Source organism: Podarcis raffonei, chromosome 12 (assembly GCF_027172205.1).
Source record: "Podarcis raffonei isolate rPodRaf1 chromosome 12, rPodRaf1.pri, whole genome shotgun sequence".
Classification (NCBI taxonomy): domain Eukaryota; kingdom Metazoa; phylum Chordata; class Lepidosauria; order Squamata; family Lacertidae; genus Podarcis; species Podarcis raffonei.
Genome location: NC_070613.1, coordinates 60,998,683 through 61,017,651, shown reverse-complemented (window position 1 = coordinate 61,017,651; position 18,969 = coordinate 60,998,683). Strand labels below are relative to the sequence as shown.

General features: G+C 43.3%; 1 protein-coding gene across 3 annotated transcripts in view; it reads left to right on the top strand.

Moving 5' to 3' along the window:
- Positions 1–9,181: 9,181 nt before the first annotated feature.
- LOC128398542 (lysozyme C-like) overlaps positions 9,182–18,969 on the top strand; it is a 57,129-nt gene continuing 47,341 nt past the window's right edge. For all 3 annotated transcript variants that reach the window (XM_053359772.1, XM_053359771.1, XM_053359770.1), the window contains exons 1-2: positions 9,182–9,306; positions 10,255–10,410. In XM_053359772.1, the coding sequence (XP_053215747.1) occupies positions 9,207–9,306; positions 10,255–10,410 (256 nt within the window). In that variant the 5' untranslated portion in view covers positions 9,182–9,206. The remainder of the gene's footprint in view (positions 9,307–10,254; positions 10,411–18,969) is intronic.

Sequence of the window (18,969 nt, the reverse complement as noted above, 5' to 3'; positions counted from 1 at the left end):
ACTTCCGGGTTAGCGCCATCGCCTAATGGCGGATTCCCTCCGAGCTCCGGAGGGAATCGGCTCAGCAGGGGTCGGGTCCTGCCGCGGCGACGACGCGGGGACCCTCAGAAACCACAGGCGCTGAAGCCTGTGGACCTGGTGACTCGGCGGGCACCATTTGCACCCCCCCGACCCGCAAAGGAGCCTTTTTAAAGGCTCTGGAACGGGGGACGGAGAGCGGTGCGGTGCTGTGAGTCGACTGCTTCCCCTGCTGAGTGAAGCCGCATGACATGGACGGAGAGCGCTGACTTCTTTCTCTGAACATTTGGATTAAAAGCAACAACCCGTGAGTAACACGGAAATTGGACTTAAAAGGGAAATTTTCTTTGGGAATTAGGCACGACCGGGTAAGGTGTAAAGAGGAAGTCCGCCTACCCGCCTTGTAAACATCGTAAAGCAAGGATTTTATTACTAAGGTTGTGAGAATACCTTTCTTCTTTGTGGAGAAAAGCAATTAACTCTACGTTGGGGCAATTTAAGTGTTTGTGCTGGAGGATAAGAGCTAACATTGAGAACGGAATTCACCCCTCCCCCAAGACCCGGGAGCGATCGGTGAGAGAGCCTGCGGAAGAGACATAAAGACTTTGACAGCTGTCAACTAGCTGTCAAAGTTGGGGAAAAAGGAGAACTTTGTTTTCCGCCGTTCCTGTCTGAGGGCTTGGGCCTGCACCTGGGTAGTTTAAAGGCTGGCCACTGGTTTGCGAAACAAGGAAGTAAGAAACACAAGGCAAATAGAACTAAAGAATAGCTAGGAGAAAGTGCTGTTCATAGTCAACAATGAATGATCTGAAGGCATTGAGGAACTGCGAAATGGGTTTGGGTTTATTATTACAACGGTTGCCATCTGCAGTGTGCGCTGGTACTGCACCCGTGCGCTTCCTCTTGGGCGCCATGAGCTGCTCTGTGCACTAGTAAAATGCGCCTACTATTTATTTTGTCACTAATTATTTTATTTTATTTTAAATTTAATTTTCATTTATTTATTTATCTATATTTTTAATATTAATTATTATTATAATTTTTTATTTTTTTATAATTATAATTATTTATTATAATTATTTATTATTTATTTATTTTTCAAATTTATTTTATTTTATTATTTTATTTTATTATTGTTGTTGTTATTTTTAATTAGTATTAATATCACCAATCAATTAATAACTTGACTGTAATTAAATGTCAGTATACAATTATTGCGCATCAATAAAGTTCAGAGCCCGGTTGATGAATTAATTATTAATCGATAGTATCTCAATTAATAGCCAATGGATTTATAGCTATGAGTAGAAATTACTATTATCAATTGCTCCACGTAACTGCTGACAAAATGAACAAGCTATAGTTCATTTAACTGCACTGCTTGTATTTACAGTGGTGCCTCGCAAGACGAAATTAATTCGTTCCGCAAGTTTTTTCTTCTTGCGAGTTTTTCGTCTTGCGAAGCACGGTTTCCCATAGGAATGCATTGAAAATCAATCAATGCGTTCCTATGGAAACCGCCTTCAGACCAGGTCCGGGGACAGTCTGTCCCCCGACCTCTTCTGAAGGCTGGGGGGGGGACAAGGGCTTTTCTTCCCACCGCCAGCCTTCAGAAGGCTGTTCTGAAGGCTGGCGGTGGGAAGAAAAGCCCTTCTCCCCACCTCCCACCCCGCAAGCTCTGGGGACAGGAGGGCTTTCCTCCCGACTGCCAGCATTTTAAAAGCCCCCAGGACAGCAGAGACTTCTCCGCTGTCCCGGGGGCTTTTAAAATTCTGGCGGGCGGCAGCGAAGTGTTCGCTGCCGCCCGCCAGCATTTTCAGATCGCCCCGGGACAGCAGAGAAGGAGGTCTCTCCGCCCCACCGGCAGCCTTCGGAGCAGCCTTCCGAAGGCTGGCGGCGGGAGGAGGTCTCTCCGCCCCGCCGGCAGCCTTCGGAGGAGGTCCGAGGACAGTGGGGAAGACGCGCTGCGCTTCCCTGCTGTCCCGGAGATTTCCCTATGGGCTTTCGTCTTGCGAAGGAAGCCCATAGGGAAATTCGTTTTGCGAAGCGCCTCCAAAACGGAAAACCCTTTTGTCTAGCGGGTTTTTCGTCTTGCGAGGCGTTCGTCTTGCGGGGCACCACTGTATTTATATTTATTAAATCACAACCCAGCAAGAGTTCAAGCAGCAGCGCTCAGCTACATGTTAGCACCTTGCTCCAAGGAACAATCCCATACACAAAGCAACCCCAACTGCAGTCAAACAGAATTAGAAGATAATTGCCTACAATAAAAAGTTGCCCCTTTTAAATGATAGGCAAATCTAGGCGCAAAGCATTGCCAAGTAATCAAACAGAATTGAAAATAACTGCTTACAAGCAGATGCTCAGAAGCTGCAGCCAAATTAAGAGAAAAGGAAATCAATAAGATTCCAGGCCCACACCAGCGGCCCTCTGAAAAGGAGGGGTGAGGTTGCTCTTAAGGGGAATATCTGGGGAAACTTACACCAAACAAAGGAAACTTTGCCAAACAAAGAAAGTAAATTTTTGCCCACAAGGTCGGCTCAAGACCAGTTGATGGAAATAAAGGTGCTTAAATAGGCAAAAGACTGCAATTGGTCAAACTGCTGGTTAGTTAAACTGACAATGCAACTAGAGCTGCTGAACTGCCAGGTGCTTAAAGACAATGCCACACAATCTGCCGGTCACTCAAAGAGCAATCAAGCCTGCCCCAGCAGTTGAAAAACCTGTCTGGTAACTGTGATGACTCAGGCAAGAAGCAAAGGGAAATCCAAAGACGCCTTTTTTTTTAAGGTTAATGTGATGTATCTCTTTCCTGAAAGGGTGGGGGGTGTAGGGAGGGAGGAGGGGTGGAGGGAGGAGAAGGAAAGCGTGGGGGGGGGAGTTTGGAGGGAGGAGGGGTGGAGGGAGTAAAATGAAGATGCGGGGCAAGGAAAAAGTTTGAAGAAAAGGAAAATAGCTGTCCTTTACAGTGAGCCAAAATGAAGTGGAAATATAAACCGTGAGTTAACCTGGACTTTTTAGTAAGGTACTATAAGCCGAAACCTTTTTTGTTGTTGTTGTTTAAAAGCAGTTTTCTTTAGGGAGCCTGTACTGGCAAATGCAGCCAATGACAAGAACCAGGCAAAGGCACACCTTCAAAGGTTCTAAACGTATAAACGTGCAGTGCTGAGGAATGGTTCCCTGATCATAAACCCTGAATTGTCCACCCCAAGCCCTGCCTTATTTCTTCCCCCAAACATCAAGCGAAGGGGGGGTGGCTTAGAGAAACCAAGAGGGGTGAGGTTTAAGTGCACAATGTATTCCAAGCCCCAGCAGCCTTTAAATTTTACAGTGGGCTCCCGATTTAAGTGGTACCAATGGAAGGGATGGCAGGGTAAATTAAACCCACGCTAGAAGAGTAATAATCAATAAACGGCAGGCACAAACACATGCTGCAAGCACACACACACACACGACTTAAAATTGGAGAGGAGCCCTGAGGATCATCTAGTCCAACCCCAGCAATGCAGAAATGTTTAGCTGTCCCATACAGGCTCTCAAGGACAATGGAGGGGGAAAACACATAAGCACCCTGGCCAACAAATTAAATGTAAGGCAAACCCACTCAGTCACCCAGACCAGCCATGCAATTGGACAGGCAAGGGCAATAGAGGGGAAAACATACAAGTATCCTGGCCAAAAATTAAAATAAAACGCACAGCCACCAAGGCAGAGGCAGGGGAAGGAAAGCGAGGAGACGAGGGAGAAAGAAAGATGGAGCCACACTCACACTCAGACCTCGCTGGGGGCACGTGCTGGGCACAAACAAATCAAGCACCAGGAGTGGGGGGAAATAGAAGGTTAAATGTAGGTTTTTACACGGAAAAGAGGACACAGCAAGGCAAACCTGGATGCCTGGGTTTTTAAAAGCAGTAAAGCAATGAGCGCACGCAAGCCTCTTAAAGTTAAAAGGCATGCAAGGAACCAGACCCCCCCCCGACTCCAAACCTCATGGCTCTTCTCTGTGATGACTCTCCTAGCTGATGACTCGCTGCGGGATAATGACGATTGAGGAGGAGGAGGCGGAGCTGGAGCCGCAGCATTAAGCTGCTAAACACGCCCCCCAGAGACACCTGGTTGGCTGCCTCTGGTGGGCGTGGCCGCCAGCCAGGTGAGGAGGGGCGGGGGCTAAGGCCCCCGGCCAGGGGCGGAGCTCGGGCTCCCGCCCACAACCACTCCCCTCTCTTCCAGGGAGGAGAGTCTTTATCAGAGGCCCAGAATCCACATTCCTTTGTAAAAAAAATATGAAATAAAGTCAAACCATTTTTGCAGGCAAATATATATTTTTTTTTTAAATCAATGGGGTGGGGGGGTGGGAGAGACAAGAAATTTTCCGCACCGGGTACCACCTGACCTTCCTATGCCACTGGGTCTGGAAAGGGAGCATGGATAAGGCAAATAACAGGCAGATAATATGCCTGGTCTGTTACTTGCATACAATAATAATCCTGTGTCATGGTATTGCCAGAGAATGCAGGGGAGGAGCAGAGACAGGCAGAGGGAGGGGGGCAGGAAGTGGCGACTGAGGAAAGAGGGGAAAGCCAGGAGGTGGGACAGCTTACAGATGTTGAACCAGAGCCACAGGAAGTTCTGGCACAGACAGTGAAACAATGCCTATTCCGTCTGCCAAGGAAAGGAGAGTGTTAAAGAGGAGGGGGCAGAGGCGTTACGTGAAACTTTCCCGCCTTTTCTGTTGGAGAAGGAGCTGGCATAAGCCACTCCCAGAATCTGAGCCGGAGGATTCGGATGCATGATTGTAATTGGCTGCTTGTACATATGTAAAATAAAAACTGTATATATGTATCTCTGAGTGAGCAGAAGCATTTCTTGCGAAGAGCATTCACAAGCCATCACATCCTGTGTATTAGCTAATTTACTATCTTGAATCGGTAGACCATTTTTCAACGTTAACATATCTCAGTCATAGTGGTTCATATTAACATAATTGTTTTTTTTTTTACTTTAAACATTAGAGTTTTTCTCGCCAAAGCTCCTGTAGAGAAGCAGTCATGCCACAAGTCCACGATGTGACTTTTAAGTGATCATTTCAAACCCAGGAACCACAACAGTATTCCATCTGATTACCAGCACATCCAGTCTATCTCTTTGAGTCTCTGCACAAATTATGCTACTCTTAACACTAGTCAGACAGAACATAAAGTGGCATCTCCTCCCAAATAATGCAGATGGCTCTAGATTAAATACTTCAGCTTAACTGATCTTGATTTGAAGATTCTGAAAAAAGATGAAAGGCCTCCTCTAATGAGAACAACCTGTGGGTCATCCCACGGAATACTCAGATAAATGGCGAAAGTATGCTGATAAGAGAATATGACAGCACCAGCTTGTTATTTTTAAATAGATGAAGTCAGCCGACATGGAGTGGGGAGAGCGAGAGCGAGCCCAAAATTATTACCTGAAATAGCACAATGACGAAACCCCTTCGGAATGTCTACTTAAGAAACATCTCAAAAAACTACAGTCTTCCAAATTACAAAACTTGAGAGCTTACCATAGACTCCTAACCTATGGGCTGTTTCTTTTTAAAACAAAACAAAACCAATTTTGCTCCTGATAATTTCAAAGGCTGCTAAGGTTGCTGGAAACTACCTGTTCTTGAGATCTCTCTCTCTCTCTGTGTGTGTTCTAAGGATGGGTGGATCTGTCTGTTTTGGTTTCTCTCTTTTTGTCATTTTTCCAAGCTTGGGTTCAGTTCTCCACATTTCCATATTAGTTTGCCATTAAAAACAGCCCTCATGATAATATACACATTTTTGCAAACCAATTTCCCCTAGAGAAGAAGAAGAAGAAGAGTTTGGATTTGATATCCCACCTTTCACTCCCTTTAAGGAGTCTCAAGACTTCCGGGTTAGCGCCATCGGCAATGGTGGAGTTCCTCTGACCGAGAGGAACCCGCTCCGCGGAAATCGGGTCTTGCCGCCGTGGCAAAGGCGGAGACCCTTCAAAAATCCCAGGCGGAGGAAGCCTGGGAACGTGGGATTCGGCTGACACCAGGAGCGCCCCCCCCTACTCGCAGGGAAACCCTTTTTCGGGAATCCGAAGCGACGTGGGGTGAGCGGCGCAGTGTTTTGAATCGACCGCTATTTTTACGGATTGAAGCCGCACAGCCATTGCCGGAGAGCGCTGACTTTTTCCTGTGGACAATTGGACTCTAAACAAGTACCCGTTAGTAGAACGGAAAATTGGATTTTGAAATATTTGAAATTCTTTAATTTGGCACCAAAGCGGGAAGGTTCTAAACAGGAAGTCCGCCTTCCGCTTTTTGTAAATAGACTGAAGCAAAGACGCCATAAGATAAAGTCTTTAAAAGCTTTTGACAAAGGATTAAATTTCCATCAGACAAAATCATATAACTCCCCTTGGAAGCAGGAGAAGAGGGGGGTAGTTTCGGATTTAGTGTGCCTGCAGGAGAGAGTGAAAATTAAATTGCCACTGCTCCGAGCCTGGAAAAGGTCTGCCAGTTGACGTTCGGGGAATGTTTATTGACAGAACGGATTTGACAGTTAGCACAAGAAAGATACTGTTTCCATTTGCTCTCTTTTGCGTTTTTTTTTTAAAAGGAGGAAAAAGTAACCGAAAATTGAAGTTATTGTTATTCGTTTGCGTCGTGTTCAAAAAAATTGTTACAAGTGAAACTGTTCCCCTCTAGAGGGAGCATGTGAAACTGTTGCAGGAAAGTAACAAGGAGGACCCCAGCTGCAAGATAAAGACTCTGAGAACCAGAGACTGACCTTGGACTTTTTCAAAATGTTGATAGGAGAAGCTATTGTGACTGTGTTATATAAGACAAATTATACGCTGGAACAGTTCCACAAAAAGACAGAGGACACGATATTTAAAATTGACAACTTGGAGCAGAAAGTGACTAACTTGAGCCAAAAAGTGAGTATCAATACAGAAACAATTCAGGAGTTGGCACAGGAACATATCTTGGCAGGACAAATGGTGGAGGAAAAGGAGAAAGGTGATGTTGTGGAACTCAAAGTTGTACAAGCGGGTCCCTTAACTTCTCAGAAGCAAGTTGTGGATTACAAATCGAGGTCATTCAGGATTGAACTTAGCAAAAGCCAATTTTGGAGGTTTGGATCCCGACTTGGATTGAAGAAGGAAAGTTGGAAAGATCCCTCTATCCAGGGATTGATTGACTCTTGGGACATAGGTTTGGGTTTGGAGGTGCCTGAAGTTTTGGGGACAGCTAGAAGTGGAAGAAGTCTGAAATATGTCCAGAAATTCTTTACTGACTTTACTTTTAACTATGGAAATTTGGTTGAATTGTTCAGAAGGAATAAAAGCATTGCTAGGTTGGAGTTTTCTCGAGATTTGCTCCTGAGTATCAAAGAATATGAAGAAGATCCGCAGAAGGGGCTTGGAAAAGATTTAAGAGTCTCGGATATTAGATCTCTAGGTTGATGGACTATATGGAACTGACGGAAAGGACTGGCAGAATCCGAAGCCAGGGAGAGGAGATAGTGGAAGATTATTGGATAATTTAAAATGTTTATTTAGAAATATTGTTAAAGTAATGACTGTTAGAAAAATGATGGAATGACACTTTATGGATTTAGCAGAAATGATATAAGGAGTTAAGTACATATAGGTAATTTACCCTTAATGGGAAATAAGGTTAAAGAATATGTTATTGATAAGATGACAGAAAATAGAGAAAGAGGGAAAGAATTTGCTGATACAAATATTAGAAGTGGGATACAAAAAGGGAGGTGTGAGGAAGTCGAGGAAACAAGGCCAATGAAAGATAAGTAATGGGAAGATTGATCTGTTTTTAATTGTTTTTATTTTTCTGTATTTTGTATCTTTTGTTTTATTACTTTTTTTCTTATTTTTGTAATTTTTTGAAACTTTAATAAATATTACTTTTAAAAAAAAAGGAGTCTCAAAGCGGCTCATAATCTCCTTTCCCCTCCTCCCCCACAACAAACACTCTGTGAGGTGAGTGGGGCTGAGAGACTTCAAAGAAGTGTGACTGGCCCAAGGTCACCCAGCAGCTGCATGTGGAGGAGCGGAGACGCGAACCCGGTTCCCCAGATTACGAGACTACTGCTCTTAACCACTACACCACACTGGCCCTAACATGATGCTTTAAAAAAAACACCTATGCATTTCTAGACACACCTTACCTTTTATATGAATTTTTGTGCCCATTCTTTGGCTGGAAAGCTGCAATTCAGAGAAGGACGAATTTTGAAGGATGGATGTTTCAGTTTCTGTATTGTTTCAGCAAGTGCAGATTTGGTAGGTTTGCCTTTAAATGTGAACTGAACTGAATTTCTTCCCTAATCCCTAGTGTATTCCTAATATCAATTAATAATAACTTAATGACATAGTCAATCTCTCCCTATAGAGTTGGCAAAGTGGGATACAACTTGAATAAGTGAATTAATGAATCACTGATTCCAATAGGGACTGTTTTGGCAAAGAGGATTTGCTTCTTTTATTTCTCTAACTACTGAGAGAAATAAATTAAAATTTTTAAAAAATGTCCAGTAGCACCTTAGAGACCAACTAAGTTTGTTCTGGGTATACCTGAAGAAGGGTCTGGTGACTTCTGTTTCAGTGTATCTGAAGAAGTGTGCATGCACACAAAAACTACTCAGTTGGTCCCAAAGGTGCTACATTATAATTTTTAAATTCTTTTGGAAGGATTCTTTTAAACTTTCTTAGATCATATAACTTTTTTGAAGACTTATTTTAAGGGAATTTTTAGGTTTTTAAGAAGAGTCTTTTTAACTATCTTTTTAAAGAATTGTTTTAATTTATTTTGACTGTAAATGAGAAACATGCTTTGTCTCTAGTTCCACGGATGTGACCACAAGGTATCAGATGCCTGAGAAGGGTTGGCTCATTTGGACATACTTTGAGATTTTTTTTTAAATTTGCTCATATTAAAAAGAAAAAAAGAAAAGAATCACAAACATCTGTGAGGGGGCCACTGAAAGTAATGATTTCAGAAGAGCTACTTGAAGTAGGACTAACAGAACCAACTCATGATGCAATTTAACATGGATTGGGCAGCCTACAGTCCAAAGGCAGGGGCCATAAAAGGCTGAGGCTCTGGACTTGAGAGATGTGCGGCAATGAAGACACTTCACCTTCTGTCATTATGCCTGCTCATGGTGGCAAACGAGACAAGGAAGTTTGAGGATTGTGAATTGTTTTACAAGCTGAGAGATCTTGGGCTGGATGGCTTTCGCGGTATTGACGTAAAACAATGTGAGTCTTGTTTGCTGGACGTACAATGTCCAGCTGCTCTGTTAGGATAAATTTACACCCAATTTGTTGTGGATCCCAACCTCCCTTTGGTTTCTCATTTCTAGATGACATGTGTAGCAATTTATATGGATTTGTTTGGGTTTTTTGTTTACAGTATTATTGTTATTATCTTTGACCATTTTAAAATAATGTGGCATATCTGAAAAATGAGAACTGACAGAGCAGGCAAGATTGAAAATAAAGAGTCTTGTGGCACCTTAAAGGCTGACACATTTATGATATAATAAATTTTCATGAACTTCATCAGTTGCAAGATTAAAGGTAAAGGTAAAGGGACCCCTGTTAGGTCCAGTCGTGACCGACTCTGGGGTTGCGGCGCTCATCTTGCTTTATTGGCCAAGGCAGCCGGCGTACAGCTTCCAGGTCATGTGGCCATGACTAAACCGCTTCTGACAAACCAGAGCAGCGCACGGAAATGCCTTTTACCTTCCCACCGGAGCGATACCTATTTATCTACTTGCACTTTGACGTGCTTTTGAACTGCTAGGTTGCCAGGAGCAGGGACCAAGCAACGGGAGCTCACCCTGTCTCGGGGATTTGAACCGCCAACCTTATGATTGGCAAGTCGTAGGCTCTGTGGTTTAACCCACAGCGCCACCCGCGTCCCCAAGATTAAAGGTAGCACTGGATAATTCAGAATGTTTTAGGAAAATGTTAAAAGCTGTTAGAAACATTGCTGTTTTAAGAATACTGAAATAGAAACAACAGCATTTCAAAACTCAGAACATCAAAACCAAGAAAGGGTATGTCAATGTTTTGAAAGTGTTCAAACAGCAGGATTTTTGGAGAAGTTTAAAAAATACTTTTCTGTTTCTGTGTTTGGGAACTGATTTTAGGAAAGAAAGGACACTCGGAGTCCCTGGTTTTTATACTTTGCTTCCCTACCAGATGTCTGTATGGCTGGATTCCCAGCTAATTACAACACTGAATACTACGAGACAGAAGAGGGTGTCCCACACTACGGGCTATTCCATCTGAGCGGCCAGGAATGGTGCTTTAATGAGAGGCGGCCCTCACAGAACAAATGCAACATTTCCTGTGATTGTGAGTGACCCCTTTTTTCCTGCTTTTGCCATGTACTGTATGTCTCAAGATGAGTGGCTTATTTCTAAAAAGAGACAGGCCATGGATATTTCCCCAAATTGTGCAATGCAATACTCCAGCCAGTAAAGTGCATCTATTAGGGAGAAAGCATGCACAAACAGGCATTAATGATGAGCCATGCTAAAGCGGTGTGTGTGCTTGGCCTGCGGAAAGTCTTGAAAGCAGGATAAAGAGAGCTGGATTTTGCCTCTGGGCCCCAGGTTCCACACTTCCTACTCTAAAGCCTATACTCCAAGACAGCTTGGACGTCCTGAGCACATTAACCAACAGGTGCATGATTCACCAGACTGATGCAATCCCCACTTGATAACCTGAGCAGGTTTGAAGTTGCCTGGTGCAATTTGGGAGGGGGGGGGGGAGAACGTAAGCAGACTTCCAGAAGGGCAGGATGCAGGTTAGAACTGTGAAACAAATGGTAATTATGTAATGAGACTTTATAGCCTATTATTTCATACATACATATATGTTGGAGACCTAGACCAGGTTCTGAGAGGGACCTTCTGCTTCAGTGCCCTGTTCCAAAAATAAAAGCACCCCACCATGCATCCCTAAAGGATTTTTTTTTTAAGGTTATCAGTCTGCACAAAATTTGCATATGGCAGTTTATTTGTATATATGCACATTTAGATATAATTGTTATGAAATTACTCGTATAATTACAAGAAAACAAATTTAATTTAATTAATGTACATTTAATTTAAATTACTATTATTTAAATAGAAAAACATATTGCCACAGTGTGGAATACATCAAGTGACTCGTGCTCAGCAGACGCCAGGTCCTGATGGGCAACTTCAAGACCTCTTCAGTTCTTGCTTCTTAGGGTTGTTTATCTCTAAACTGAACTTAGACCAGGCGACACTTTAAGTAGAGGGGAGGATATACATGGCCACCCGAACTGTGATCATTATGCAAGTTTCCTACCTGGTAAGGGAGGCCTGGTTTACCTGCATAGCAGAATAAGGTAGCCTGAAGTGGTAGAAGTGATTAGAGACCTTCAAGGCCCCTGGGGCTCTCCCTCTTTTTATGGCCCCTGAAGTTTCAATCAGAACTGCCCTCAAACGAGGTGGGCGGGCCGGCCCGGGGGAAATTATCAAGAACCATTACTGCCCTACCTACCCTCCAAGGTGGTTTGGGACCCGGCGCTGGGCTTCCCGGCCTAGGTGAAGAAAATGAGACGAGGCCGAGTAGATTCGGCCTTGCCTTGCCTTTACCCCGCCCCCAACCCAGCTGGCCAATCGCTTGTGGGCAGGGGGCGGGGCTAGGGCAAGGCAAGGCCGGATCCCCTTGGCTTCAACTCAATTTCTTCACCTAGGCCGACTTTCTGGGCTGTTGGGGAAGCCTGCCAAGGCCGCTGCCTGTCCCGCTTTGGACCCCCGTCCCCCTCCGACAAGCCTCTGCTGCCCGCGAAAGCGGAGCACGTGGGACAGTGGCGGCGCTGCTGCCCCGTTTTGCCCGCGTGTGGCGCCAGTGGAGCAGCTCAGCAGCGCCCTGGGCACTGGGCCGTTGGCCTCCTCTTTGCCCCCAGCCTCCCCGGCAGGAAGATAGGATCCTCCTCCCCCCGCCACCCCCGCCGGTCTCCCTTGCATGGGTAGGATGCAGTCAGGCGAGCAAACAACGGAGGAGGATGGGAAGTTATTTTGAGTGATGCATCTGATCAATGCAATATGCTTAGTTAATGGTTAGCCCACGTGGCTTGCTTCTACACACGTGGCCCTCAGTGATTTTTTCAGACCTGCCTTCTCAGCTCTAGGGTTTGAAAGCTTTGCTAATATTACTGCATTTATTGCTTTTGCTGACATACACTCAAAGGAGCTTGATTAATAGTTCCAGAACGCTATGTGCTTGACCACACTTCCAACCCCCAAAGCAGTTGTGTGCCAGTAATTAAAAGATGAGGAAAATCAGCAAAGCTAACTGACCAATTCCTTTAAATAGGGTCTATTAATGAAGTTCACACTTTTGACAAGCAGTCTGATGCTTTTGCAGAAAAATATTCCTAGACACAAGACTTTTATTTTTTATTTTTTAAGCCCTTTCAGTCTCCCATCTCAAGGCTAAGTACAGCAAACTGTACATTCCCACCCCTCTCCCCAAGGCTGGTGACAAAGCTTATAAAACCATGCTTTTGTGCAGAGTTTTCATTGTCTGTTGGCATTTGTTTTATGTTATTTTTAATGACCAAGTATTTACAGTGGTACCTCGAGTTACAGACGCTTCAGGTTACATATGCGTCAGGTTACAGACTCCGCTAACCCAGAAATAGTACCTCAGGTTAAGACCTTTGCTTCAGGTTGAGAACAGAAATCGTGCTCAGGGGGCGCGGCGGCAGCGGGAGGCCCCATTAGCTAAAGTGGTGCTTCAGGTTAAGAACAGTTTCAGGTTAAGAATGGACCTCTGGAACGAATTAAGTACTTAACCCGAGGTACCACTGTATACAGATTCTCAGAGTGGCCTCCAAGTAATTCAAATTGTGCACAAAAAATGTGTGTGTGTCTGCAGCGCTTTCAGTGATACAGAGAAAATGTCTTCTGGAGAAAACGTTGCAGTAATTTTGAGGATGAAATTTATCACCGACCTTCGCAGAAATTGCTCACATGCTAGCCTCCATTCGCAGGATGGGGTTACCGTACTAAAATAATCTTATCCGTGTAACATAAAATGAATGTGCCTCATTTCCTCTGTCATGGGTCAGTGGGGATTTAGCTTCACTTAGCAGCATAACACTTAACAACTTGATGATATAACATCAAGCCACACTTGGATTATTTACTTCTGTGTGCTTGTGTATCTGTGTCTCCCTTGTATCAATTAGGAACTATTCTCTCACCTTTCCTTTGATTGCTACTGATCTGATTGCTTCCTTTGATATGCTACTGATTACTTCTGCCATTTTAATTTTAGAGAAAGTGTTTAATTTAAAAAGGATCAGTACTATAGAATAACAGTGGTAGCAATACATTGAAGACAAGTAAATATTTTGGGGAGGGTGGTCCCAGAGCACTGGCTGCATCCCAGAGCCCTAGTGCCACCATCGCAAAGAGGATAAAATGGACAGACTTTGGTACTCTTTTGTCCTCCCCCCCCCCCATGTCTTTCTCTCTATCTGAGCTGGCTCCCTGCCTGTTACGTTACATGTGGGTGGGGTTCCTCTGTGTAAAGTCTTCAAGCTGGGCCTGCATGCGCCTTACAAATCTGCCCCATTGTCAAAATTTATCTTTCCCCCCACCTCCAGTCTCCGTTGTTGTGTGTCCTGGCTGAGGGGGAAAACAGGAGACGGATGGCCATCGGTCAGGGATGGTCTAGTTGAGATTCCTGCATTGCCCCTAGATGACACTCAGGGATCCCTTCCAACTCTACAATTCTCTGGTGCAGGTTTGTGCAGAGTTTTAGGTACAAGTTGGACGCAAGGGGTGCAAAGGATAGCAGCCCATCTTATGCACCGTCGGCTTGGGAATAAGTCCCACTGATCATGATGAGACTCACAGGCGAGTAGATTGCTGCTGTGCAGTCCTGTTTTTTAAATAAATGTTTTCCTTTTCAGATAATACAGAGCATGGTGAAATCACAATAAATAAAACCTCCTCTTCAGTTGTTTCAAGCACTACTACACGTTCCACATAATATCTGTACTGCATTGTTTAGTGTGGCAGCACCTGCACTTTGGAATTCCCCGCCTATTGCAATAAAGCACATGCCTTTGCTAGACTCATTTCTGGCAACTGCTAAAAGCATTCTTCTTTAGGCAAGCATACCTAGATGCTTAGGAAGATGAAGCAATTTTAATCTTAATGTTTTGTATATTTTAAAGTAGGATTGTTAATTTTTCTTGATTTTAGTGCTTTGGTGTTTTTTTGTTTTTTGTTTTGGTAAACCACTTTGCAGGTTTTTTAAAAATAAATTTTATTAAATAAATAAACAATAAATAAATATAAATAAAATAACACAAGCCAAAACACAATCCAAACTGTAAATTTAAGTATCTGTCAACAGTTATCAGAAGCCCAGAATCCTAATAATAATAATAATAATAAATTATTTGCAACCCACCCATCTGACTGGGTCTCCCAAGCCACACTGGGCGGCTTCCAACAAAAATTAAAAATACATTAAAGTGCCACAGATTAAAAACTTCCCTAAACAGGGCTGACTTCAGATGTCTTCTAAATGTCTGGTAGTTGTTTATCTCTTTGACATCTGATGGGAGGGTGTTCCACAGGGCGGGTGCCACTACCGAGAAGGCCCTCTGCCTGGTTCCCTGTAACTTCACTTCTTGCAGTGAGGGAACCGCCGGAAGGCTCTCGGCACTGGACCTGTGTCCAGGCAGAACAATGGGGGTGGAGACGCTCCTTCAGGTATACTGGACTGAGGGCTTTAAAGGTCAGCACCAACACTTTGAATTGTGCTTGGAAACATACTGGGAGCCAGTGTAGGTCTTTCAGGACCGGTGTTATATTATCTTGGCGCCCGCTCCCAGTCACGAGTCTAGCTGCTGCATTCTGTTGTCCGCCCCCCCCCAATATTGATTTTCCAAAAAAATCAAACAAACCGTATTTTTCGCTCTATAGGACGCACTTTTCCCCCTCCAAAAATTAAGGGGAAATGTGTGTGCATCCTATGGAGCGAATGCAGGCTCCTTGGCTTCAGTGATAGCAATACAAAGCCTCCAAAGCGCAGAGGGAGTGCTCCCTCCACGCTCCGGAGGCTTCACGTTGCTTCGCTGAAGCCTGGAGAGCGAGAGGGGTCGGTGCCGCCTGAAGCCTTTGGAGCGCAGCGGGAGAGCAAGACTCTCCTGGCTTCAGTGAAAGTAACCCGAAGCCTTTGGAGCGCAGTGGGACCTCGCGAGCAAAACTCCCAGCTTCAGCAGAGAGGGAGAGCCGCGCAGCGCCCCTTCAGCGAAGTGGGAGGAGAAATGGAAGGGGCTCTGTTTCTCCTGCCGCTTCGCTGAAGGGGCGCTGAGCAGAGAGGGGGAGAATTATTTTTTCTTGTTCTCCCCCTCTAAAACAAGGTGTGTTCTATGGTCAGGTGCGTCCTATAGAGCGAAAAATATGGTAAATCTCAACCGTATTTTAACCAATCTTAGTAACATTGTTAATCATAGAATCACAGAATCATAGAGCTGGAAGAGACCACAAGGGCCATCGAGTCCAACCCCCTGCCAAGCAGGAAACACCATCAGAGCACTCCTGACATATGGTTGTCAAGCCTCTGCTTAAAGACCTCCAAAGAAGGAGACTCCACCACACTCCTTGGCAGCAAATTCCACTGTCGAACAGCTCTTACTGTCAGGAAGTTCTTCCTAATGTTTAGGTGGAATCTTCTTTCTTGTAGTTTGGAACCATTGCTCCGTGTCCGCTTCTCTGGAGCAGCAGAAAACAACCTTTCTCCCTCCTCTATGTGACATCCTTTTATATATTTGAACATGGCTATCATATCACCCCTTAACCTCCTCTTCTCCAGGCTAAACATGCCCAGTTCCCTTAGCCGTTCCTCATAAGGCATTGTTTCCAGGCCTTTGACCATTTTGGTTGCCCTCCTCTGGACACGTTCCAGTTTGTCAGTGTCCTTCTTGAACTGTGGTGCCCAGAACTGGACACAGTACTCCAGGTGAGGTCTGACCAGAGCAGAATACAGTGGCACTATTACTTCCCTTGATCTAGATGCTATACTCCTATTGATGCAGCTCAGAATTGCATTGGCTTTTTTACACACTGTTGGCTCATGTCAAGTTTGTGGTCAACCAAGACTCCTAGATCCTTTTCACATGTACTGCTCTCAAGCCAGGTGTCACCCATCTTTTATTTGTGCCTCTCATTTTTTTTTGCCCAAGTGCAATACTTTACATTTCTCCCTGTTAAAATTCATCTTGTTTGTTTTGGCCCAGTTCTCTAATCTGTTAAGTGACTTTAATTTCTATACCATAAATATGCATGCCATCCAAACACATTATCAAATCCCTCCAAGTCTAAGACATCAGTACCTTCTAGTTGTATCCATTCCTTAATCCAGCAAAGCGCTGCTGCTTCAAAATAGATCTTCAAATCTGGCAGGGAAAATCCCTCTCTTTCTTTGGAATTTGTTAGTAATTTATATTTAATTCTGGGGTTTTCCCCCTGCCAGATAAATCTAGATAAAGCTTTCTGCCATTCTTTAAAATATTTCACATTGTCAATAATTGGGAGGGCTTGAAACAAAAATAACATCTTTGGCAATACATTCATCTTGACCATCGAAATCCGGCCCATTAATGACAATTTTAAATTCGACCATATCTCCAGATCTCTCTTAATTTTATTCCATAATTTCTCATAGTTGTCTTTATATAAGTTCAAATTTTCCCCCGACAAGTTAACTCCCTGATATTTAACTTTTTTCACAAAGACTAGGCCCGTCTTTTCTTGTAATGATTTTCTTTACTCATTATGCAGATTTTTCTCTAGTACTTTGGTTTTGCTCTTATTTAACTTAAATCTTGCTACCTGTCCGAACTCCTGTATCATCTCCAGTGCTTTTACTGCACTGGAGTCTGGGTCCTGTAATGTCAATACTAAATTACCAGCGAAGGCTTTTAATTTATACTGTTTGTATCCTACTACAATATCTTTAATTTGTTCATATTTTCTTATCATACTTAACAAGACTTCAAGGACCAAAATAAACAGCAGAAGGGAAAGTGGGCACCCTTGCCTGGTTCCCTTCTCAATTCTAATTTCTTCTGATACCACATTTTTTACTATAATTTTAGCTTTTTGTTCATGTTACCATTTAAAAACTCTTGACCAACCCCCATACTTTCTAAATTATGTGACATAAAACTCCAAGATACATTGTCAAAGACTTTCTCTGCATCAATAAACATTAACATTGCCAAAACAAAAAATTTTTTTCCTTCCAGTAGCACCTTAAAGACCAACTAAGTTAGTTCTTGGTATGAGCTTTCGTGTGCATGCACACTTCTTCAGATACACTTGAAACAGAAGTTGCCAGATCCCTCTATATAGTGAGGTGGGGAGGGGTATTACTCAGAAGGGTGGTGGGAATGGGTGATTGGCAGATAGCTGTGATGAGCCTGTTGACGACTCTTAATGACTGCAATAGGTCTTACAGGAAAAAGCAAGGGGTGAGAAGGTGAAAAATGGCTTTGTCATGTATAATGAGATAAGAATCCAATGTCTTTGTTCAGACCAGGTCTCTCCATGGTTTTAAGTTTGGTAATGAGTTGCAATTCAGCAGCTTCTCTTTCCAGTGTTCTCCTACTGGTTTCTCTGTCTTGTGATTCTTGATGTCCGATTTATGTCCGTTTATTCTTTGTCCATTTTTCACCTTCTCACCCCTTGCTTTTTCCTGTAAGACCTATTGCAGTCATTAAGAGTCGTCAACAGGCTCATCACAGCTATCTGCCAATCACCCATTCCCACCACCCTTCTGAGTAATACCCCTCCCCACCTTCTCACTATATAGAGGGATCTGGCAACTTCTGTTTCAAGTGTATCTGAAGAAGTGTGCATGCACACGAAAGCTCATACCAAGAACTAACTTAGTTGGTCTTTAAGGTGCTACTGGAAGGAAAAAAATTTTTTGTTTTGACTATGGCAGACCAACACGGCTACCTTTCTGTAACATTAACATTGCTTTACAGTTCTTTCTTGCTTCCAACTTTTCCAAAATATCTACAATATTCCTAATATTATCTTTCATGTGTCTTCCAGGTAGGAAACCTACCTGGTCCTTATGGATATATTCAGACATAACCTTCTTTAGCCTGTTGGCCAATATATTTGCAAAGATTTTATAATCCACATTAAGTAGGGAGATTGGTCTGTAATTTTTGACATTGGATCTATCTTGATCTTGTTTTGGGATCAGAGTAATATAAGCTTCCTTCCAGGTTTCAGGTGCTCTTCCCCCTCCTATACTCTTATTGCAAACTTCTAACAATGGTTGAATAAGCCAGGCTTTCAGTATCTTATAGTATTTTGCTGATAAACCATCTGGTCCTGGGGTCTTGCCAAGTTGCATTGAGTTTATTGCGTATTCCACTTCCTGTCTTGTAATTAGTCCATTTAGTAGGATCTTTTTACCCTCGGGAATCTTCTGCAAACCATTAGTTTTGATAAATTGCTCAATTTTAGTATGATCTTCTTTCTCCTTTTTATACAGTTGTTTATAATACTTATGAAAACATCTTCTTATGTCACAGGGTTCTCCACAGACTTTCCTTCTGCCACAATACTTGTGATAGTACTTTGTTTTTGCCTCTTTTTTAATTCCCAAGCTAAAAGTTTTCCACATTTATTTGCAGATTCAAAGTTCCTTTGTCTCATCCTCCTTAGTTTCCATTCTATTTCTTGATTAATAATCTATGAGTATTGAGTCTTTAAGGCTTTGATTTCCTTTTGTGTCTGCAAATTCTTTGGATTGCCTCTAAGGATCTTCTCTTTATCTTTTAGTTGTTCCAGAATTTTATCTTTTTTCTCATTCGGTGTCTTTCTCCTAATT